The 26,658-nt window shown below is 34.3% G+C and overlaps 1 protein-coding gene across 6 annotated transcripts in view; it reads right to left on the bottom strand.

Annotated features, from left to right (window-relative positions):
* Window positions 1–26,658, bottom strand: part of LOC136025881 (palmitoyltransferase ZDHHC8-like) — a 116,177-nt gene that overhangs the window by 26,109 nt on the left and 63,410 nt on the right. For 4 of the 6 annotated variants that reach the window (XM_065701922.1, XM_065701925.1, XM_065701926.1 and 1 more), the window contains exons 5-6: window positions 24,427–24,621; window positions 5,352–5,523 (exon numbers count right to left, since the gene is read on the bottom strand). In XM_065701922.1, coding sequence (XP_065557994.1) covers window positions 5,352–5,523; window positions 24,427–24,621 — 367 coding nt within the window. The remainder of the gene's footprint in view (window positions 1–5,351; window positions 5,524–24,426; window positions 24,622–26,658) is intronic. The other 2 variants (XM_065701924.1, XM_065701927.1) reach the window with 1 other exon arrangement.

Raw genomic sequence — 26,658 nt, 5'->3', positions numbered from 1 at the left:
AAAGCTAATGGGTACAGGTAAAGCCGCATCCAGGGAAGAGAGTTAGGGGTTATGCCCCCCCCCCGATATTTTCGTCCAACGTGTAAAAACGTAACAAATGCACATTAAGAAATTTTTGTGGCGTTTTTAAAAGCTTTTGTGCCCCCCCCCCCCGAACAAAAATCCTGAATACCGCATTGGGTGCAGGTATGGAAAATAGGGAGCATTTTCTGTATTTTATTCAGATATTAATTTGAATTTAAGAGTGACTCTTTGTAATTTTTTTTTTGTATTTACCATGGCCCGTAAAGACTTGAAGCTTCATAAATATAAAAACATATAATGGTAAATGGTAAATTAACAATAATGGTAAATATAATATTTACCATGGCCCGTAAAGACTTGAAGCTTCATAAATATAATAACATATCATATAGCTTAACCCTGAAACCTGCTTCTGTTCGGTTTATTGTAATTATTATTTTAATAAGAATAGAAAGCAAAGTACTCAGCGCGAATTTTCCTTAAAGCCAAAAAAAGACTGTTTTAGGCTTCAGGGTCTGTTTTTATAGAAGAAGAAGGTTTTTGATTCCAACCAAGAGCGTATCCAGGGCTTTGGTTCAGAGGCCGTTTTTTGTGTGAGTGAGGGGGGGGGGTCAGATTACGAGAAAAATAAAAAACGCATTAAAAATTTGTTTATATACATTTTTAACATATCTACGAGTCACAAAAAAATCGGGAGGGGTTGAAACCCGGAAGCCCCCCTGGATACGGCCTTGGTTTCAACACGTTTCTTGCTTTGATTCTGCAATCAGTTTTAACAACTGTTGTGGCAGGTTGAGTTGGTCTTGGTTTATCCCTGGATGACCAGGTAAATCCCTTCTATTTCTATTTGCTTAGTTCGACTAATAAGTAGAATTTTTAGGAATCCTAATATTTAATCATTTTTTCAGCTAATTCACAGATTGAAAAAGAAAATAATCTCTCTCATTTTAATAATATTAACCATTACTAAAAAGACTTTTGATTTAGGAGCCTATTAAAGCAGAATATTTTTATTCTACTGAAAGTAGTATATTAAAGATGAATATGAATTTTTTAATTCTTTATGGAATCATTTTTTCAGCTAATTCACAGATTGAAAAAAAAATCTCTCTCATTTTAATAATATCAACCATTACTAAAAGAACTTTTGATTTAAGAGCCTATTAAAGTAGAATATTTTATTCTACTGAAAGTAGTATATTAAAGTAGAATATTTTTAATCCTAATATGTAATCATTTTTTAAATAAAACCTGGGTTAGGCGGAAAATGTATAAAACGAATAATAAAATCCAAATGATTGTATTTATGGTAAAAGGAATATATGTATCTTCAATAATATATGTATAATCTATATATATAAAAATAAGTTGTCTGTGTGTGTGTCGAGTGACGTCATGTTTGTGTGTCGACTGACGTCATGTTTGTCGACTGACGTCATTATAAGGATCGAGCTGTATGCGTCATGAAGTTGTTTGTCGACTGACGTCATGTTTGTCAACTGATGAAATTACATACCGGGACACAAATGATGACCGGGACACAGGGAATATAAATGACGACCGGGAACCTCAAAGAGTAATTACAGACTGGGACACCCGGACACAAATCACGACCGGGACACAGGGAATATAAATGACGACCGGGACACAGGGACACAACTACAACGGGGACGCCGGGGGCACAGGCGGGATATATAAATGACGACCGGGACACAGGGATTGTTCGAATAGAAATTACAGACCGGGACACCGGGACACAAATGACGACCGGGACAACGGGACACAGGGAATATAAATGACGACCGGGACACTCAAAGAGAAATTACAAACTGGGACACCGGGACACAGGGAATATAAATGACGACCGAGACACAGGGACACATCATTAGAATAATGAGGTATAGATCTGAATACGGATTGTTCTTCCCATGGACAATTATATGTTACATGTTCAAGAGTCAGTAAACCTGACAATCTATTTATATGCACAGACAATGGGACAGCGAAGAATGTTGTATATTCGCATGTTTTACGTAGTTGAAAACATATATATATATATATATATATATATATATATATATATATATATCTATTCACAGGTGGGACACATGGACACAACTACCATGGCGCGTAACTAATATGGCGCGTAACGACTTACGCGCGCGGGGGGGGGGCTTGGGGGGCGGGAAGCGCCCCACCAACTAGGTGTTGGGGTGGCGCGAAGCGCCACCTCATCAGCTAGTAAATAATATAAGCTTAATGATATATATATATATATATATATATATGATCGTGGCTATTATCACCTGAGAAGTACATGACTTAGTTTTGACCCTGTGAAATACAAACTAGCATTAAAAACACTAAATAAAAGATCCAAGGCCGAACTGGCCAGCCATGACAAAACAAAGAAATGAATCTAGAAACGACACATGGGTCTATGGCCAGTGTGAAGAGAACGAAGTGAAAAAAAAAAAACAAAAAAAAAACGAATATTTCTCCCATACACAACAAGGCGTCTTTAGTGTTAAAAACGATAGAAAAAAGGAAAAACAACTATAGCGTAAGCTAACAAAACGAATAAAAACAAATATAAAACTAAACCAGCTTAACTAATATATATACAATTAATACTCATGTGGTAAAAGAACAACAAAGCGACTGGCAAAAAAAAATTAAAATAGACTCAATTATTTTGCAGCGAAATGATCCTCCAGTTAGCTTCTAATGCTGCCAATCTTTTCATTTTTTATTTATTTTATTCCCTTGGAGACTTTCCAATGCGAGTTATTTTTTTTTAATATTATAATATCAATATTTAATTTACCAGTATCCCTATTAATTGTTTAATCTGCAAAAATACGTTTTTTTTATTTCTAATGCTTCCAAAGACAATTGTGTGAAGCTTTATCGTTGGAAATGGCCGTTGCTTCCTCAAATTTCAATGATAGCCTATTAAATTTGTAAATGGATTCAGGCTATGTGACTTTTTTTTTTAAGTCAAGCTAAATCACATTTTTCTAAAAAAAAACCTCGATGCCCCTTGAGATATAAAACATTGCGAAATTATGCTATGACAAAATTATGAAATTCAACCATAAAAATACTAAGTTCTTGGTAAAATATTAAATTGGAGAAAGCAAATGTTAAGCTAAACCAGGTCTTTCTAAAAAATCTCTGATGGCCTTTTTACTAAGACCTTTTGGCTTTTTCTTGGTAGAAAGCACTATTCTACTAAGAAATTACAGGAATTCTTCAGCCTTTAGTACTTCAACTAACTGAAACAATTTATTCTTTAAATGTATTTCTCCAAGGAGATATAAGAAGGAAAACATACTAAAAACACATGTTTTCAAAAAGTACTAGTTTTAGGTTGAGTATGTTATTGAAAAGTTTCAATTTCGTCTTTAGAAAACGTAAGAGGCGCCAATGAATGAAATCCCACGGAGCTTGCTGCTCTAGCGCCAGAGGATAATATTTACCAGAAAGCATAAACTAAACTTTAATTTTCAAAATTATCTCTAAACTAAAATTAAATCTATGCAAAATAATATAACTACTAACAGCCGGAAAAAGCACAGAGATAGCTTGACTTTCCGTTTATTAAGGTCAAGTATAATATATATATATATGTATATATATATATATATATATATATATATATATATATATATATATATATATATATACATATATATATATATAAAATAAATATAAAATATATAAATACATATATTTTTTTATATATATATATATATATATATATATATATATATATATATATATATGTATGTATATATATACAAATATAAAAAAAATAAATATTTTATATATAAATACATATATTTTTATATATATATATATATATATATATATATATATATATATATATATATATATATATATATATATATATATATATATATACATATATATATATATATATATATATATATATATAAATATATATATATATATATATATATATATATATATATATATATATATATATATATATATATATATATATATATATATATAGATTTAGTCTCCTGGGACCTCATATCAAGCCAGGCTTGCAATCGGTATCTATAGAATGGAGATTATTTTTGCCGTGTCCTCTCCCCTCGTTGTGTACGTCCAGCGGATTGGACAATCCGTCTCAACCGAATAAGACATCTCAAAACCAGTCTCAAAACCAAAAACATCTGAAAACCAGTTCACAAACGAATAGACAAATGAACAAACGAAAAAACTAACAAAGTAAAACGGAAAATTTTGATTTACGATATTTTCAACAAACGTAATTTGAACCTTCCAATAACATATTTTATCCAAAATAAGTACTTTTTGAAAATCTGTATTACTGTATGTTTCTCTAGGCGAATTTATCCTAGGCGAAATCCCATTAACAACAAAGACAGAACTAAAAACGACGGTAACCTAAAGTTGCCTAGAAGGGGTTAGTAGAGGGGCTTAAGCCACCCCCTCATATAGAGGACTCGGACCTAAATTCCGTATTTTTAGAAGAATTGGACATGTTTCTGGCAAAAAAAAAACATCTTTTTTTAAACTTTAGTTCCCTGAAAAATGTGCAAAGAATGAACCCACCTTGTTTTCCGAAAACAACACTCGAAAGAAAAGGCAGGTAGACGATGAACACGGAAGAATTGGCTTGAAAACTTCGACCTATAGTTTTCAAGTTTTCGAAAGTCGAAATTTGATTCCGTATTGGTACCTTCAAAGATGATTTGATTCATGAAGTATTCAATCTTCAGAAACTCACCTGTGATAGTTTACTGATCTATTTTTAACGTAGTCAAAATTTCCACGTTGACAGAAAATTTTTGCAACTTATTAACAAGGAAAATAAGTCAAAGACGTAATAAGAGAAGGAGGAGTGTTGGAGAACCCTCTCATATTTTGTTGGCCCAGTTTCATCTTCTATACATTTTAATAAACTTTAACTATTTTGCACATAGCTAAAAATAGCTGAAAATAGCTAAAAATCAACAAAAAAACAATAAACACCTTTTAGCGTTTGCGAGACTTGGCATTTTTTCGGCATAATAGTAAGAATAATTAATATAGTTACAAGCACCAAGTGCCTGATCTCACTTCCTGACAGAACAACGATTGCGAAGCTTGAAAAAATGCCAAGTGTAACCAAACGCGAGATGGCGTTGATGGCCTTTCTTGTCGATACTAGCGCCAGTTTCTACTCTTATAATTTACCCATATTGTTTGGCATCAACATTAATATAGACTGTATTGAATTAAAGCAAAAAGAGAGAAAAGTAAATCAGTTACACTTAAAAGAAACATACCCCACTTCTAACCTTAGCATAGGAATTTCCGTTGTTACGAAGGCCATTACCATTGGATTGCTCGAGGTAGATTTTCACTTGGTTGTCGTTAATAGTCGAAACAGAGATAGGATATTTCGGTAAATCGTATTTCCTTGGCTTTTTGCCAACATATTTCCATGGTTTCTTCAAACTGGAAAAAAAGGACACGATTTGAAAATCAATCTCAGTAATGTTAGATTCTGACGGAAATCAAATTTCGTTGGACGGCTGGATTCCACGTCATCTGATGAAGGAAAAAACGTCTCATGGGCGAATAGTCGGGTCATTTCGGTTTTGGATTAGGAAGAAGACCTATGGAGCCAAATAGCTTAAGGAAGCATATCTTTGCCGTGAAAGTGTCTTCAAGAATAAACCGAATGTTAGAGCTGTTACGGATGAAAAAAAAGCATTAAACATAACTAATTAGTTTGGCTTGTTTATAATTACGTTTGACGAGGCAACACTGACGAAAATATGGTACTGTAAAGAAAACTGCAATCTTGAAACAACCGATAGAATAACCTTTGAAAATCATGGTTTTTTGGCAAGAAAAAAACTAAGATGGGTCGAGGGGGCGAAAATGTTTTGATTTTGATGTCCTTGGTACTTTAATAAATGTCATTCTCATTACAGACTCTTACAGAATGAGCCGCAAATAGTGAATGCGATCCCTCCCCCACTCCCTCTTTCCTTTTTAATATTGTTTACCACGTGCCATATTTCATCGCATACTTTTCTAGAATTAATTTCAAAAAGTGGTTACTACCCTTCATCCATTTGGTGACGTTAGTATTTTCCCAGTCTCCTTGTTTTAGGTCGATGATACTATATCTATCTTTGATTTACCACATACTAAATAACCCAAGATATTTTGTAATTTCTTTTCTTATTTTCATACAGCTTTTTACAAAAAAAAGAAAAAAAGAATAATTCTACCCTTGTCAATTCCCAACTTTGCGTAGCATGATCCACCGGACGCCTAACAAATTCCTTTCGAACCGAGTCATTGCTTATCTTGATTAAATAAAAAAACAAGTTTTTTAAACTGAAAGTAAGGAGCAAAATTAAAACTTAAAACGAACAGAAATTACTTCGTATATGAAAGGGGCTGCTTCCTCACCAACGCCCCGCTCTTTACGCTAAAGTTTTTTACTGTTTTAAAAAGAAGAGTTGAGAGAAAGAGTCAAACTTTAGCGTCAAGAGCGGGGCGTTGATGAAGAAGCAGCCCCTTTCATATACGAAGTAATTTCTGTTCGTTTTAAGTTTTAATTTTGCTCCTTACTTTCAGTTAAAAAAAACTTGTTTTTTTTTATTTAATTTTAACTTATGAACGGGTGATTAGATCCTAATTAAATTTGATATTTAGAAGGATATTGTGTGTCAGAGGTCTTATTTTGAATCCTGACTGGGTCCGGTGACATTGGGGGGAGTTGGAGGAGGAAGCCAGAAAACTTGGAAAACGTTTAGAGTGGAGAGATCGTGATGATACTTGGTCGGAAGAATAAGCTGAAGTCCTAGATGTGTGATTGAAATAACCAGACCGGATTGGATCTCTTTGGGGGACTTGGGGGGGATAATTCGGAAAAATAAGAAAAAATGTGGTACTTTTAACTTATGAAAGGGGATCAGATGTTCGTGTGTTGTGTCTCAGAACTCTTTTTTAAATCCCAACGGGATGGCATTGGAAGGAGCTTGAGGGGGAAATTGGAAATCTTGGAAAACGCTTAAATTGTAGAGATCGGAATAAAACTTGGTGGAGAGAATAAGCTCATGTCCTAGATACGTTATTGACATAATCGGACCAGATCTGCTCTCTTTGGGGGAGTTGGGGGGATTTTCCAGTTTGGGTACTTCCAGATAAGCTAGGAAGATGAAAGTTGGCAGGCGTATCAGGGACCAGACTAGATTAAATTAGAAATATTCGACCATCTGGGGAGGAGGGGAGCGAGTGAACAATATAGTTCTTAAGTATGGATTGTGATCAAGGGGAATGATTCTCGCTTAGGGTGCGAGAGGTCTCAGGTTCGAATCTCGGACAACCCTAATTTTTACATGAAGAAGATCCGAAACTAGATACGTGATCAATATAGCAATCGCTGTGGGGAGGGGGCATATCAGGGACTCGACCAGATGAAATTAGAAATAGTTGCTTCCCCGATTTGACCATTCAGGAGGGAGCGCAAGGGCGGTTAATTTGTAAAAATTAGAAAAAATGATGTATTTTTAACTGACGAACGGGTTATCGAATCTTAATGAAATTTTTTATTTAGAAGGATCTCGTGTCTCAGAACTCTTATTTTAAATCCTGACTGGATCCGGTGAAATTGGGGGGAGTTGGAGGGGGAAACTGGAAAACTTGGAAAACGCTTAGAGTGGAGAGATTGTAATGAAACTTGGTGGGAAGAAGCTCTTGGCTCTTTCAACCTAGTCAAAAGTGCCATATGGGCTCTTGTTAGAAGCTATATATGTACAGAGCATATACCTCCACCCCCCTAATGTGCAAATAATTACCCAGGATTGCATCCTGAACCTAAATATAACATTTATTTGCATAATAAATAATCTTTACCCCCATATTAGTCATAGTATTCATACCCACTGCTAACTACTACTACTACTAACAACTGACTGCAGCATCAAGGCTCCTGAGGCCAACACAGCTACGCATGCTCCTTATCCATCCCAATTTAACCTTCGGTCGGTACTTACGTGTTATACCGACCACACTCAAGAAGTGAAGTTAGGTCGATCCGAATTAAATATACCGAAAAATGATGAAAATATAATCATTTAGTAACAAAAATTAATTACACCAGAGAATTATGGAAAATAGGCCGCCCAGAACGAATTATATTAAATACCTAGCTTAACTTAACCAATTCTATATATTAAATATTTTATTAAAATTATCTGCATAGTAGTTTATCTCACAAAGGCTAAGCTAATTGTCTCCTAGTGGACACAGAGAACCCGGTTTGCAACAGATCAAGAACAAAATGTGGTTGGTATAATACTTACGTACGTTTTGCTCTTTACATCCTCCAAAGAAATTCTCCTTTCCCTTAAATATTTCCTTGGGACATCCTCGCACCCCATTCCGGGGCAACCTGTTTTCGTTTGGCCCTAGACGCTTGTCTGACGAGGATGATGTTGAGCAATCTGTCATCCTTCATCTGCAGAAGGTGTCGTAGCAATTTCAACCTTTCTCTAATCATTTCTCTATTTTACCCATGCAAAACAGAGAGCTTTTCCATGGATATCTTTTGAATTCAGGTTGAATTTCGTTTTGGCACTTGGCCAGTACTCTCCTATGGTTGGGTATGTCCAGGGCAGGATTTAAAGCTTTGACACTCTTAGGCTCAAGCATTTTCGCCGCTCTGTTTTTGTGCGATTTTTGGGGTAGTCCCCGAAAATTAGGAGATAGTGGAAACACTGAACAGAACGCAACTGATGAACCAAAAGTAATGAATGAAAGAGGTGATACCCAACTCTCAGCTGCGATTCTTGGGAGAAATCTGACAGTTTATAAGCGGCCATAGAATTCTGTGTTGTTTTAAAATGATTTTTCTGTGAATAGGCTGCAAGGCAGCGGACTACACGTGGCACTGATGATAAATAGCGTTGGTCCAGTTTTCGTTAAGAAAAAAAATCATTCAGTGATAATTTATTGCGCCCCCTGGCATTGTGTTCCCCTAGGCCCTGGCCTAATGGGACTATCGGTAAATCCAGTCCTGGGTATGTCGACGCAGACTTTCTTACCGTAAGCCATATTGAAAATAGGTATTCTGCTACAAATCCGGGTAAATTTATGACAGTTCATATAACTGAATTACCAATAAAGTGAATATACCACTCAATGCCCTTTTTTGTTCTCTTTACGAATATAATAATCGCTGCTACTGCAAATTCAATTTTAAGCACTTTTTGAGCTCTTAAAAATGACAAATTTTCAATTAAAGTATATGTTACCGGTCGTTTTCCGATTAAGTAATACTGTCAGCGCCGTTTTCTCGGTCGTTTTCGACAAAATAATACTACATTTCCCCAGTACTAAAATTATTTATAATAAGGTTAGTTTAGGTTAGGTCAAAGAGTGCTTGAATTAGATTTCGCAGTAGAAGCGATTATTATATTCGTAGAGAGCATAAAAAAAGGCATCAATTTGTATGTTCACTTTACTGGTAAGTCAGTTATATCAACTGTCATAAATTTACCCAAATTTCATTGTTTTTTTCTTATATATCATCACTTTTCGTTTATTCTCTTATTCATTGTTTTTCTAAATACTGCATCCCTATTCGGAGAGCATTTTTCCTGAGAGCGAGAAGTAGAAGCATAGGAAAAGTGTAAAAAAAAAAGCAAAAAAAGCACTGAATCAACTTGGAATTCCACAATGTCTTTTGATTTAACCCACTGTTTCCCTCTGAAGTCCCAGAAAATTTTGCACATTAATACTAAGTCTTATTAATTGTAGTCTTATTAATAGTATTAATTATATACTATTAATAGTAGACTATTATTAGTAGATAATTAATAGTAGACTATTATTAATAGTTTTATTAATAGTAGCACTAACAGCCATAGCAATACTGCTACTAGTAGCATTTGTAGTAGTATGTACTTATGTCCTAACAGTAGTAGTAGTAGAATGCAAATATTGTCTCTTAGTTAGTTCAAAATCCCCCACAGCAAGCCCAGTAAGCTTCAACTTCACACACCAAACCGTTCGATATTGAAGGATTTTGCTGATACGGCCTTTTGAAAACCTGCATACAACCTACGTATTGTGATTCAGCTAAAAAAAAGCTACCGAAAACAAGAGAACCTCCGTTTAGTTTAAGCTTTTAACTTTTTGTGTTCTAGGCTTCAGATTTGCTGCTATACAGCTTGCATCTGGTGCAGACAAAGCATTGAATTTACAACGGGCTGCAAATCTTGTTGCGAGAGCTGCCAGTGATGGTGCTAAAGTAGTTTCCCTGCCTGAATGCTTCTCCTTACGGCGCAGGTACGTGGGCCCTTTTATGATATAGGCAAGATGGCTTGAAAGACTTTTTTTTTTAAAGAATATAATGGTTGAATACTTGTCCTTGAAACTCTTCTTATGGCTATCTGTTTTACTACGATTTCCTTAGATATAGTGGAATTCAGCAACTTGAACTTTAATGACATTGCAAAACTTTTGAAGTTGAATGTGTCTTTGGAAGAAACATCTAGCTGTATAGTCCCATATTGTTAAACTTAATCCGTACTTTAGTTTTGAAATCGCTTTAAAACAAAAACATTCGCATATCTCATGGTTCAGTTTTTAAAACCGTTTTTCCGTTTTTGTGACTTTCTTTTTAATGTAGCCTATTTTAATGTCACTCAAACTTATGAGCTGTGCATATATACGCTTCTAATTCTTTTTGGGATACAAGCAGTTTTCTGTGATCTGATATTTTAATGTATTAAATAAAAAAAACAAGTTTTTTTTAACGGAAAGTAAGGAGCGACATTCAAACTTAAAACGAACAGAAATTACTCCATATATGAAAGGGGCTGCTTCCTCATCACCGCTCCGCTCTTTACGCTAAAGTTTGACTCTTTCTCTTAACTCTACTTTTTAAAACAGTAAAAAACTTTAGCGTAAAGAGCGGGGCGTGGATGAGGAAGCGGCCCCTTTCATATACGAAGTAATTTCTGTTCGTTTTAAGTTTTAATGTCGCTCCTTACTTTCCGTTAAAAAAACTTGTTTTTTTTTTTATTTAATTTCTTAACGTTTTTGAATGAATGCATGTTTTGATTTTGGCTCTCCGCAGACGAATAATTGAAACAAAATTTGTATATTTACATTTTCTGGCTAAATGGCTTTCTGATAGTTTTGATTGAATGATTTTGAGAAAAAAAGGAGTGGGGGAGGAGGCCTAGTTGCCCTCTAATTTTTTGGTTGATTAAAAAGGCAACTAGAAATTTTTTATTTTTAACGAATGTATTTATTAGTAAAAGATATACGTAACTTACAAATTAGCTTACGTAACGAACTTCTGTATTCTCATGTTTTTATTACGTATATGAGGGGGTTTACCCCCTCGTTAGTACCTCACTTTTTACACTAAAGCTTAAATTGTGTCCCAATTTCTTAAGAATGACCCCTGAATCACAAAAGCCGCAGAATAAATGGTTGAATTTACTAAAACTACTTTATCGTAAAGAGCAAGGTATTAGGAGGAGGCGGGTCCATCATATGCGTAATAATTTCTGTTCGTTTTAAGTTTTAATGCTGCCCCTTACTTTCAGTTGAAAAAACTTTTTCATATTTATTTTTTCATTGTTTTTTTTTTTTAATAAACTAGAAAATCCTCTGCTCCCTTCATGGAAATTTTCTTCCCCCATGATAAATTCCACCAAGAAAAGCTCCCCAACATATCTCCTTCTTCTCAACCCCTTCCCCCAACCGAAAAATCCCCCTGAAAACGTCTGTACACTTCCAAATAACCATTACTATGTATAAGCACTGGTCAAAGTTTGTAACTTGTAGCCCCTCCCACGGGGACTGTTGGGGAGTCAGTTGTCTCCAAAGACATAGTTATAAGGTTTTTTAGCTACCCTGAATAAAATGGCTATCTCAGGTGCCTAGGTGCCCTCCAATTTTTTGGAAAAAAAGGTTTTTTAACTGCAAGTAAGGAGCGACATTAAAACTTAAAACAAAGAGAAATTATTCCGTATATGAAAGGTGTCATCCCCTTCTCAACGCCTCGCTCTTTACGCTAAAGTTTGACTCTTTCTCGCAACTCTGTTTTTTAAAACAATAAAAAACTTTAGTGAGGCGTTGAGTGAGTGAGGAGGAAAAAGAGTGAGGCGTTGAGGAGGGTGAGAGTGAGGCGTAATAATGAGTTATAGATCTGAATACGGATTGTTTTTCCCATGGACAATTATATGTTGCATGTTCAAGAGTAAGTAAACTTGAAAATCTATTTATATGCACAGACAATGGGACAGCGAAGAATGTTGTATATTCGCAAGTTTTACGCAGTTAATTTGTATTGTATCTATCTATCTATCTATCTATATAAAAACGAGTTGTGTGTATGCATGTTTGTTTGTTTGTAAAAAGAGCGTGTGTTGTGTGTTTGTTTGTTTGTTTGTATATATATATATATATATATATATATATATATATATATATATATATATATATATATATATATATATATATATATATATATATATATATATATATATATATATATATATATATATATATATATTCAAAGGTGGGACACAGGGACACAACTACAATGGCGCGTACCTAATATGGCGCGAAAAAAGCTAAAAAAAGAAAAAAGCTAAAAAAGAAAAAAACTTAAAAAAAAGGAAAAAATAAAAAAGGTAAAAAACTAAAAAGAAAAAAAAAACACCGGGACACAACTGACGACCGGGACACAGGGAATATAAATGACGACCGGGATACAGGGACACAACTACAACGGGGACGCCGGGGGACACATCTATCTATATATATAAAAATAAGTTGTTTGTCTGTTGACTGACGTCATGTTTGTGTGTCGACTGACGTCATGTTTGTCTACTGACGTCATTATAAGGATTGAGCTGTATGTCGTCATGAAGCTGTTTGTCGACTGACGTCATGTTTGTCGACTGACGAAATTACAGACCGGGACACCGGGACACAAATGACGACCGGAACACTCAAAGAGAAATTAGACTGGGACACCGGAACACAAATAACGACCGGGACACAGAGAATATAAATGACGACCGGGACACAGGAACACAGCTACAACAGGGACGCCAGGGGGCATAGAGGGGATATATAAATGACGACCGGGACACAGGGAGTGTTCGATTAGCAATCACCATCAACAAAGCTCATGGGCAATCATTATAATAATGAGGTATAGATTTGAATATGGATTGTTTTTCCAATGGACAATTATATGTTGCATGTTCAAGAGTCGGTAAGGCGCGTAACGACTTACGCGCGCGAGGGCCTTGGGGGGCACAAAGCGCCCGCACCAACTAGGTGTTGGGGTGGCGCGAAGCGCCATCTCAACAGCTAGTCTATATATATGAAAATAAGTTGTTTTTCTGTTGACTGATGTCATGCATGTTTGTCGACTGACGTCATTACAAGGATTGAGCATCATGCCGTCATGAAGTTGCTTGTATATATAAAAATAAGTTGTTTGTCTGTTGACTGACGTCATGCATGTTTGTCGACTGACGTCATTATAAGGATTGAGCATTATGCCGTCATGAAGTTGTTTGTCGACTCACGTCATGTTTGCCGACTGATGAAATTACAGACCAGGACACCGAGACACAAATGATGACCGGGACACCGGGAATATAAATGACGACCGGGACACTCAAAGAGAAATTACAGACTGGGACACCAGGACACAAATAACGACCGGGACACATGGACACAACTACAACGGGGACGCCGGGGGGATATAAAAATGATGTTCGACTAGCAATCACCATCAACAAAGCTCAAGGGCAATCATTAGAATAATGAGGTATAGATCTGAATATGGATTGTTTTTCCCATGGACAACCGGGACACAAATGACGACTGGGACACAGGGAATATAAATGACGACCGGGAAACTCAAAGAGAAATTACAGACCGGGACACAAATGACGACCGGGACACCGGGACACAGGGAATATAAATGACGACGGAACACTCAAAGAGAAATTACAGACTGGGACACCGGGACACAGGGAATATAAAAGACGACCGGGACACAGGGACACAACTACAACGGGGACGCCGGGGGCACAGGGGGGATATTTAAATGACGACGGGGACACAGGGAGTGTTCGATTAGCAATCACCATCAACAAAGCTCAAGGGCAATCATTAGAATAATGAGGTATAAATCTGAACACGGATTGTTTTTCCCATGGACAAGTATAAGTTGCATGTTCAAGAGTCGGTAAACCTGACAATCTATTTATATGCACAGACAATGGGACAGCGAAGAATTTTGAATATTCGCAAGTTTTACGTAGTTAAAAACACACACACACAAAGACACATATATATATATATATATATATATATATATATATATATATATATATATATATATATATATATATATATATATATATATTCACAGGTGGGACACAGGGACACAACTACAATGGCGCGTAACTAATATGGCGCGTAATGACTTACGCGCGGGGGGCTTAGGGGGGGGCGAAGCGCCCCCACCAATTAGTTTTTAATAAATATCACGCCCACCCCCCAATTGGGAGTAATCGCCCCTTCTCCCAGTCGACACCCGTTGTTATAAATAATTTGACAAGCCAACCCTTTTTTGTTTTACAGTTGGAAGATTGAGTTGAAAAATTCAGGAAAATTTCGTAGCAGAAAATAGGGAGGAGGGTGATTCCTACAGTGGCAGGATGTTTATATCAAAACCACATGTCCATCTACATGGACGATTCCAATAGTACGTCGAATAAAGAGGTCATAATTTTTATTTTATTGAAGATACAAACAAAAGTCTTTTACAAAATCCAGGGGTTGGGGATTTTCTCCTTCTTCCAAATGCCGCCTGTTTTATACGTAGTTGTGATAATTCAACCGTGTTTTGTTTTACAGCTGGGAGATCGAATTGAAAAACTCAGGGAAAGCTTTGCAGCGAAAAATAGTGAGGAGGGTGATTCCTACAGTGGGAGGATGTTTATATCAAAACCACACTTACATCCACATGAGCGATTCCGATAGTACGTCGAATAAAGAAGGGCGTATTTGATTTTATTGAAGATACATTAAAGAATGAAGATTTTCTTTTAAAACATATACAGTGAGTGACTCCAAAATTACTTCCAAAAATATTTTACACAAAAATCATGGGCGACTTCAAAGCATATCCATCGACATAGGCAATTCCAACAGTACTTCCAACGGTGACATTTAAAAGTGCAAGTCCATTCACGTGGACAATTCCACCAGAACTTCCAACACTACTTAGAACAAAACTATAAGAACAGGGAAATTATGATTCCAGCAGCATTTCCAACAATACCTAACGCAAATAAGAGCACAGAAATTATTTTAAACTTGCATACCATGTCCTTACATGTCCATCTTACAACTTACATGTCCTTACAGGGTGATTCCGATAATACTTCACATAAATAATGGAGGGGTAATCATTTCAAAAGTACATATCCATCCAAACGAGTGATTCCAATAGTAACTCCAACAGCGGTAGAGTTCTTATTGTAAAATAACACATCCCTCAATATGAGAGATCCAACGAAAATAAAACAGTTCAAAATAGAGATGAAACCTTTTTAATTGACGGTGAAACAAATATAAATTTTTTTAACTGGATATTTCGGACACATATACAGTGTCCATCATCAGCAGTAAAAGCAGGACACTGCATATGTGTCCGAAATATCCAGTTAAAATTTTTTACATTTGTTTCACTGTCAATTAAAAGGTATCATCCCTATTTTGAACTGTTATATTTTCGTCATGGAAAGGCAGTATGGTCTTCGAAGTTATCTGAGTGATCCAACAGTGCTATCCAACCCAACATGAAATAATTACTGATATGCAACGATAGCTAATTATAGCATTAAATAAACTATACCATATCTTTAGGCTATCATGTTGCTAAAATGGAAACAATACAGCTAGTTTATATTCTAAATATAACAGATCATACAAAACATTTGCTGATACAAACTATGATCTCCCTATCAAATGAAATGAAAATTATTTCAAATTCTTTCTTCAAATTAAAATTTGAAGCTTGCAACCTCTAAGTAAGAAGCTTGCAACCTCTACATTATAGTTCTGTGACATACTGAATCTGATGGTGCGATTTTCATTGCTTAATATTCTGGGAGTGTTTTCCCCCATTTTGGAAATCAAGCAAATTTTCTTCGGCTCTTAGCTTTTGATGGTAACATTAAACTTAAAGAATTTTATATATTCGGAATCAGCATAAAAGCCAATTCTATTGACGAATAAATCGTTATCAATGTTCCTTTTTTAAGAGTTTCGATTACTGCTGGATGAGTCGCTCTTTATTTACACTTCATTACCTTTAACTATTTATACGTGTGGAAATTTGATTTTACTCGTTTAAGATTATATAAGGCACTTCATTTTTCTGTCGAAAACCCTTTTTTTTAATAAATTACAAAAGCAGCAGCAATATGCTGCTACTAGACTACTAGTTTTTTTTTTTTTTTTTTTTTTTTTTTTTTTTTTTTTTTTTTTTTTTTTTTTTTTTTTTTTTTTTTTTTTTTTTTTTTTTAAGAGAGGCATAATAGAGTAATCCACTTCCGGGTTGTAAGTGTGGTTGAATCCTGCTGATGAGTAGCTTTTCTGAGCCTACGATACAAAGTGTAAAACCCAAAAATCCAAAACACGCCTCCTGTGGAATGTTAGTTTTAGCACCTAATTCTGCAATAATGACCACCCTATTCTCATCAGCCGATGTTTTCACAGCAGATCTGAAGTGAATTGCCCGTGTATAATTAAGGATTAAGTAGGGAGATCATTGCTACAGGGATAATTTGATACAAAGGACAATTTAAAGATGCAGCTTGAGGACTGTCTTAGAATTTAAAGTTTAACCATTTCTAGTACCTTCATAATATTTTATCTTTTCCCGTCTTCAGACAGCTATCAGCAAAATTGTTTTTTACAGAGATAATTAACCCCTTGAATCGCTAATAAAAGAACTACAAAACCTAACTGGTCATAATACAAAGTTCTGAACCCGTTATGCAGCAGTGAAGGTCCAGGTTTTTTTTCATGTTCCAAATAAGAATCACTAATCATTTTTTGTCGTTCTGTTGGGTTGTACAATCACACGATGTGATAAACAGTTATAATATCGTATTTTCATTCAGATGATTGGACCACTGTCATTTAAACCAATAATGCTTTGTTATGTTCATCATCTGTTCCACGGAGAGAGAATTCACCCCTTGAACGGCTCATAATAAAACTACGAAGCATAGCTGATTTATTGAAAGCACAAATGGTACTGGCTTTTAGAAGGCTCAGGGGGCGATAGCCCTACTCATGTCTTGGGCAACTTCTGTTCGTGTGATATTTGAATTGATTATTTTCTTTCTTTTCGTTCTCATATTTATTTATTGATTTATAGTGACATCACCCAAGAATTTCTGGAAGCAGGATAGAGGGTTCTGAGCTTTTTGAATAAGCAAAAAATTTCGGAACAATACCAGTACCCAAGGTGATTCCCCTGAGGGAGACCAGGAAAAATGGCTAAGAGATTCACTCTTTCTGTACTTTATACCACCAGCCCCCTAAGGGTAATGTGCACTTATACTCTAAAACCTCCAAACCACAATACTTATGACAGAGGGAAGAGAATGAGGGAAGTCAATGCACCCCTAAGATTTGTCAAAAGAGCTCCCTGAAAAGGTTGAAGGAGAACTTCCCATGACGTAATATTTCCATATTTTCGACATCCAACCCCAGGAAAAATATTTCCGCTATCTCATTCGTTGGTCAGGCTTATGCAAATTAATTAATAGCTAAATAGGATATTTGAAAGTGGAGCGAGCCAAGCGATCTTTTATGCTCTGTATAGGGGAGGGGTTAACTGAAAATGCTACAAATATCAATTAACTAATTTTCTTCAAGTATACCTTTCCAAGGATCACAAATCGACTTGGTTAAGGAAAGCAAAAGCACTTTGGAACAATAATTACAAAGAAATGGGATACGATCACATATCTCTACCAAGAAAAACAGTACCATGGAGACACTCTACAACGTTGCCAAGTTACAAACACTATTTGCTAGGGGACAAATAACTTCCGAACAAGGGGAAATTAATACTCCAAGAAAAATTCTCAGAATCAGCTTTTTAAGTATGAAATTTGTGAATAGACAGAAGGCGATGCAACAGAAGAGAATTGAGAATATGGTGAGTCTAACAGGAAAATTTCTCAACTAGAAAGCGTCGAGCAGTAATTCTGGTGCTCGACCTTATTCAAAATTTATAACTAACGATTATAATTAGTCTGAGAATGTGTGTTCTAAATCAAACTTTTTATTGAAGTGTTTCTGCAGAAATTATTTATCAGCTTGTATTTTTGTCTATAAGTAAGCTACCAAGTTTTCATAGCTTCTCCCTATTTTTTAGACTTTCAGTGGGGGGGGGGGGGGGTAATAAAAATGATTTGATAATTTCAATAAGAAGTAACTAGAAATCTGGGAAAAATTAGGATTTTTGAGAGTCCGTGTCCCGAAGCACCTAAGCAAAGATTTATCTTTAAATTCCATGAATAGTTTGAGAATTAATCTTTACTAATGATAATCCCGAAATGACCTTTGTCCAACTTTCATTTAATCCAATGCCTTCCTTTAAAATACTAATGATGTTAAAATAAAAACGTTTTTCAAATCCTGGCCGAATCTTAGGGTTATTCATATCCAAAATCGCAATTATTCTTTTCTTTTCGTTTTTCTTTGGCTATTTAAAATTATGGTTTTTAGCGTAGGGCAGTTAATACGGTGAACCATAAAAATAAATAGTCAATGCAAATTAGTCAAACTTGACAAAGATTTATGTCATCAAAAACTCGAATTTGTTGCTTCTCAAATTAAAACACCTTCAAAGGAAAGCTACACATTTCTAAGCTATTTGGTATCACATGTTTTCAGCTGATGTTTCCTTTTTTATACCTGACACCCACAACTACCAAAATACGTAATTACATATCGAGGTCTTTTCCAATAAAAATTTAAAGCCTAATTTTTTAAAAGATCTTTGTTGTTGTGTCTCATAATGATCATCAGAGAGTCATGTGTGTATGCAGGGACGTACGCATTTTGATCAGGGGAAGGTGCTTTGGGACACAGACTCTCAAAAATCCTAATCTTTACCCGATTTCTAGTTACTTCTTATTGAAATTATCAAATCATTTTTTATTACCCCCCCCCCCTGAAAAGATTATTATGTGCATACCTGTATTTATTGTATCTTTTAGGGACGGTAGATACTTGTGTAGTTTTGAGAATAGAGAAAATTCACTGATTTGAACAATATCCGCTCACCCTGCTTTCAGAAAAACTGAAACATATTGATTTTCAATACAGTTTTTCGAATTTTCGTAACCCCAGAAAATCCTTTGATTGTTGAGGATATTAAGGAATAAATTAGTCACCTAAGCAGCTGGTTAGGTCAAACCGGCAAAAAACTCACCGATATTCGAGTTTTGTGTAGTTATTATCGTAAATACATTTTTTTCTTTTATTTCCTCCATATTTTGGTATTTTTTCAATATCCATATTATTCCACATTATTCTTTTATGTTGTATTTGGCCATGTTCCTTGTTGTTATTGTGTTTTGATTTTTTTTTTCTTTTTGGCTAGGAACCTGGTTGCTATTTGAGTATCGACATCTATCAGTATATGAATTAATAAATCCAAAGCAAAATTATAGTCTTTGGGGGGGATCTTGGGGGAACAATGTGCCCTCTCCTTCTCACAATTGACGCAATTCTAAGTGACTACAATAAAACTACAATTGAAGTTAATATTAGTCGCTTTTGGACAATATTGGCTAGGATCCTGGTTTTTCTTCTTTTCTTCTTTTTTGGTTTTTCTTAGTTTTTTCTTTTCTTTTTGGCTAGGATCCTGGTTGTTATTTGAGTATCGACATCTATCAGTATATGAATTAATAAATCCAAAGCAAAATTAGAGTCGATTGATTATAAAAACAGACCTAGATTTTGTCAAGTCGACGTATAGTTTGATTTAGCAATTGAAATCATTAATGCACATTTATTTAAAACAATACTATGTTATATCCAAAGATTTACATAAACGACATAAAAAAGGATCTGAGTAACCCACCATAACATTTTACTGGAGGAGGGGGTGACCTCAACAAATACGGAATAATTTATGTTCATCTCAAGTTTTATTGTTCGCTATTTACTTTCAATTGAAAAAAAAGTTTTTAGCTCATTTTTTTCGGCTCATCCTCTTATTTGTACTTTCTTCACATAAATTTGGGGGGTGTTTTTTTTTACCACTTTTGAATGTTCAAATTCCACTGTCTTGGAAAAATTTTCCTATTGTTTCTAAGTTGTGTTTGTTTGATATGGAAAGACAGTATGGTCTTCGTCGCTATTTATGTTTAGAGCCTGGTTGCCAGATATGAAACACGTTTTTTGACTCATCGAGGGGCTAAAATATTATATCTTTTGACGAAAACGATTTTAAGAAACATATGAAGACTCTGGTCCCACTTTTTAGGCTTTTTTTCAAATATCTTTCTGCATTCTGCTCTAATCAGTGGTCTAAGGACTTCGATTAAAATATCATCAAAGTTCTCTCTTCAACGCTCTATCTGGTAGACATATTTAACTGCTAGTAAAATGGTCTAAGAAATTAGAGGCCACCTAGCTAAATTTCTTAAAAATAATTTAATTTAAATAAATTAAAATCTATTAAATTAAAACTAAATTAAATTAATTAATTAACTAAATTAATTAATTAAATAAATTAAACTAAAACTAAATTTCTTAAAAATAAATTAAATTGATTGTAAAACCAGCTTTGTGAAATAAATACATCATTTTATGAAAAAGGAAAAAACGACATTCTGACCAGAAATAAGTAAGATCTTAGCACGTTGATGAGCCAAAGAACGCGGCTATATCTGACTAAAGGCTTATGAGATAATAGAAGAATAACAACAGCCTAGTAACTAATGGCTCTACCGACTAGGGATTCTGTTTCGTTTAAATTAGTGTGGTTTTGTCCAAACAGACAGAGTATTTACTTTGCTATATATCCTTTTGTGCTTCATTTATTGATTCACATTCTGGTAGTTTTAAGTCTGAAGCATTATGTGACTGTTTTTTACTTGTTTTAGCTTTAACATGGCTCTTTAATTTTCTTGACAATATTTTCTTTTTTTATGGAATTCTTTCACTATAATTTTGGTACTTGTGTGACATAGCCCCAACCTAATATTCTTCTTCTGAGTAGAACCTGTTTCTCTGACGCTCAATCCTAGTGAAATAGTCCCAAGTATGATAACAATATAATACTTTAGAACAAAATTTGGGCTATATATTTGCACATTGGGGGGGGGGGGTTAAATATAGTTGGTCTACATGCCTGATGTGTTAGGTGTAATTATTCTGCATATTATGAAGTAAGAATTATTTTCTAACTTCACACTGTCCAAATACTTGACATAAGTTTAATAAAAAAAATTGAAATTGTTTCTTTAGAAATCTACCAATTTAGATCACTTTTTCCACTTTAATAATCTTTCGTTTCATATTAATAAACAAACCGAGGAGTAGCAAATTTTCAAGATAGTGTACACTTGGAGCCGTACACCCCGCTTCGCAATGGCGTGGCATGCGTGATCGAATTTGTGACGCTCCAAGATATATACAAAGTGACGGAGTGGACGACCCCTCGAATAGAGCTCATTATTTAGAGCTCGGTTATCAAATACAACTAGAGACCTAGTCCATTATCTGTATATGATTAAAGGATTATGAGAAAGCATAGAAACTAATGACTTTAGCGACCGGGGAATTCTATTTTATTTGTATTCATGATGATTTGACCTATCAGAAATCAAACAATAGAGATATCAAAGAGTAAAAAAGACGAAACAATTGTCCAAAATCGACTATTAACTTCAATTGTAGTTTTATTGTAGTCACTTAGAATTGCGTCAATTGTGGGAAGGAGAGGGGACTTTGTTCCTCCAAGATCCCCCCAAAAGACTTTAAAGTACCTTTAATGGTATATTTACTGAAAAATGACTTTTTTGGTGGATTTCATTGAAAATGAAAAAAAAAAACATAATTACCCTCCCACTAGATTTTGGAAAATGCGTTTTTGCTCCACCCCTAGTTTCTGCGAATTGACGCCACTGATCACTTATACGATTTTTTGTTAATAAAATTTCTTAGTTGGTTTCGAAACTTGTTCTTTCTACTTAGTATTCAGCACGCTTCGATAACTATTTCCGAGTTTAAAAAATAAAAAAAGAAAGAAGAGAAGTAAAACTAAATAATAATCAAAAAGTAAACAATAGATAACGTAAAAGCTTAGAATCTCTATCATACCAATAGTCACCATAGCAATGAAAGTCTAGCAATAGTTAAAAGAAAAAGAAACAAAATAAAAGAAAAGAATAAGACTACAAAATGCTAGTAATAATACCAGCTACTTATAGTAGTAACAAATACTATTTTTACACCATTTTCAACCAAGTATTTTTCGACAAATATAGAACCAAAATCACGGAGCCGTAAAATAGCAAATAGCAGCAACAAGACCAAGGTCAGAAAGAAAAATAATTAAAGTACCAAGGACAACGAAAAGAATCTGATCCCTGAGTTGCTTAAGCGGATACTTACAAAATCTCACGTATCTTAAAAATCAGAAACACAAATTTCAACAAAAAAAACATCCGTGTGTAGTTACACAGTTTTTTTTGCAGTGACGCGCAAAAACTAGTTTACAAAGATATAACCTCCCTTTGAAGTTTGTTAATGTTTGATTTTTTTTTTTTTTTTTTTTTTTTTTTTTTTTTTTTTTTTTTTTTTTTTTTTTTTTTTTTTTTTTTTTTTTTTTTTTTTTTTACAGACAAAGAGTAGAAGAAAACTATCTAGCTAATTTTGCTGATTTGTTTTCACGGTCCAAAGTCGTGGTAACATTGACATATTTGTGATAGTGACTTAAAAACTTCAGACTTCAGACCGTAGGTCGGAAGATCGTAGACCGTAGGAAACTTCATATCAAGATATTCCCATGCTTCACATTTCTAGTCTTTAAACATATTGATTTTTTTATTTCTATATTTGAGAAAAATCAGTTTCTATTTTTAGTAGCTTTTTTCATTTTTTTAGTTAATTTTTTTTAATTTTGGTAAATTTTGTAATTAGTATTCGTCCTTACTGATTCATGTCAAGGATAAAAATTTCATATACTACCAACAATTCTCACTTCTTATATTCAACACCAGGGCCACACCTACTTCTCCTTCAAATAAAAATAACCGTGGCATTATCTTTGGCTGCTTTTTAAAAAATAGTAAAAGTCATAATAGTACCTGTAAATAGATATTTGATACTCCTTATAATTTTTCATATGTATGAAACTAAATAAAAGCCATAGATTAGTTGTTTCTTCTTGAGGAAGGGGAACTTAAATTAGTAAAAAAATAATATATCTCCGGTTTTAGTTATCAGAGTCAATTTGAGTTTTCTCGGAGATTTATTTCTGTCACTTCTGAAACGGGCATTTGTTACAAATATAAATGACAAAAAGATCGAAAATATGACAGGAATACTATATTACGTTTATACTATATTACTATACAAGATTACTATATATAAATACTCTATTACTATATTGCTTTTAACTGGACTAATGAATCCACAGGTAAAAGATCACTATTTAAGAAAAATATTTGAAAAAAAAACTAGGGAAAGTCGTACTTTTATATTATTATAATCATTTATAAGTTTACAATTTTTATTTATATTACTATTATTATATTTTTATCATTACTATTATTGTACATATCGGTCATTACTTATGTTGTTATAAAACTGCTCATAATTATAATACTATTAAGCCAGGAATAGCAAAAAATAAAGAAATTAAAACAGAAGCAATTATTACTTTTAACTGAAGAAACTTATTTTAAAGGTAAACTTTGAGCAATTTACCTGTAAAAGATTTAATGTTCATAGAGAGATAATACCTGAACTACTTCCAGGGAAAAATACTAGGATGAACTACGAAAACGGCCAAAGACTATAAAATACTTGTTTGATTAGTAAAATCATAGTATTTTAAATTAATTTCAAAATTTAAAAAAATAATTTAAAAATAACTCAAAAATAAATTAATCAAAATTAATTAGTTAATTTAATTTTTTAATGCAATTTTTAGTTTAAATCATTTTGAAAATTAATTTTAAATTATATTAGTTAAAATAATTAAGTAACTTAAAATAATAAATTGGATTAATAAAAAATAAATACCTTGGGAACTGTGGACCACACAAGACATAACAGCAGTTGTTCCAGCATCCTTTATTGAAAGGGTTGTATCCACCTCTGAACTTTCCGGTGACCTGTTCATTGGTTGTTCTACCTCGAACTACAAGCAACATGTGAAACCCCGTGAGTCCGAACACGGGTATGACTAGAATCACTATGATCCCAAGTATCACTGTACTGTAGAATTATTGTTAAGGAAAATATTTGGAAAAAAAAATCAGAGAATCGTAGTTCGAGTTACATATAGTTCGATATATAAAGGTCATTCCACATAAAAATCAACTTATAACGAGTTTTATGTTTTATGGACTTGACATATCAAGACTTGGCTTTCAAATATCAAACCTTAACTTTAAAACGTCAATAATAAATTTAGTTTGCTAGGAAATAGACACTTAGAGATTAACAGAACCTCATACAAAAATATGTTAAGCATAATTAATACACATCAAAGTTTATACATTGCAATCTTCTTACTGGGGTTTCGACTAACAAAGGTGCGTCAGAAAAACTTCGAGATAAGAGATCAAAGTTTATACGTTGCAACCTGCATACCGGGTTTCAACGAACAAAGGTCCGTCGGACAAACTTCGAGATACGAGATCAAAGTTTATACACTGCAACCTGCATACCGGGGTTTCAACTAACAGAGGTCCGTCAGAAAAACTTCGAGATACGAGTTCAAAGTTTGTACGTTGCAACCTGCATACCGAGGTTTCGCCTAACAAAGGGAAAACCTTCGAGATACGAGATCAAAGTTTATACGTTGCAACCTGCATACCAGGGTTTCAACTAACAAAGGTCTGTCGGAAAAACTTCGAGATACAAGATCAAAGCTTATACGTTGCAACCTGCATACCGGGGTTTCAACGAACAGAGGTCCGTCGGAAAAACTTCGAGATACGAGATCAAAGTTTATACGTTGCAACCTGCATACCGGGGTTTCAAATAACAAAGGTGCGTCGAAAAAAATTCGAGATACGAGATCGAAGTTTATACATTGCAACCTGCATACCGAGGTTTCAACTAACAAAGGTCCGTCGGAAAAACTTCGAGATACGAGATAAAAGTTTATACGTTGCAACCTGAATATCGGGGTTTCAACTAACAAAGGTCCGTCGGAAAAACTTCGAGATACGAGATCAAATTTAGACATTGCAATCGAGGATCGAGTTATCGAGGGTCGACTGTAACTCTATAATCTTACAGTACCAGGAAACTGAGCTTTGCTTGATGAAAACCGTTTTTTTCTAAGAACTTGGTTTTCATTTCTATTTGAATTGGTAAGCCTCCTGCATATTTATACCAACAAATTATCCTATACTATCAACAATCAAATTAGATTCTGATATACTTTTTGAGGTACTTAGCACAGACACTCATCTTCAGCAAAACTGATTATAACTATTCCAATTATTTTTGACGTCTATCAACTGTCAAAAAATTCGACAGTTGAAAAAACCTTCCAATGAAAAATTCGTCTACTGTAGAGTCGAACCCGCTTCTATATACTAATAAAGGAAACATAACCATAAGAGTTATATATATCAATGAGACGTCATTCATCCGAAAAATGTATTTTGTTTCAAAATTAAGGCTCTAAACAAATTTTCCCAAGGTGCCAAAATGTTAATGTGCCAATTTCCAGAAGAAAAAAACATTTGGACACACAGAGGTTACAATTTTTACTCGTTTAATAAGATAGATTATATATTTTTTTTAAGTACCATTAGCCAAAACTGGAATACAATGGCGTGATGCTATATAAGGCATACCAGTTTTTCCGTAGTACTTTTACAAGTCAACTTATTTTCGGATGCTCACAAAAGAACCTAGTTTTGTTTCTTTTTTTATGTCCGAAGCCTAAAGGCAAGAGAGTTCATTTCATTTTAGAAAGTGCATACATTCAGTTTTTAACCCACATAACGTTCTGGTCACCTCAACAGGTCGACCTCTACAAAGTTGGATCTGTGCACACCTATGCTGACAACGCCTCCCCTTTACTCAAGCCCTTTTCATAAAAAGCTACCCCTTGTTTTATATAGTTGTTCCATTCTTTCAATTTCAAGAGTAAAAAAGAATCCTGCATGAGAATATTAACGTCAAAAACAGTAAAAACCGAGTGTTATGAATCAAAAATTCCTTGAGAAGTCGTAGCTTTCCTTTGAGGGCGTTGCTGTCTTCGGGAATCTAAAAATTACCAAAGTTTGGATT

This window comes from Artemia franciscana, chromosome 4 (genome assembly GCF_032884065.1).
Source record: "Artemia franciscana chromosome 4, ASM3288406v1, whole genome shotgun sequence".
Classification (NCBI taxonomy): Eukaryota; Metazoa; Arthropoda; class Branchiopoda; order Anostraca; family Artemiidae; genus Artemia; species Artemia franciscana.
Note: the sequence above shows the minus strand (reverse complement) of the source record. Positions and strands in the feature narration are given on the sequence as shown.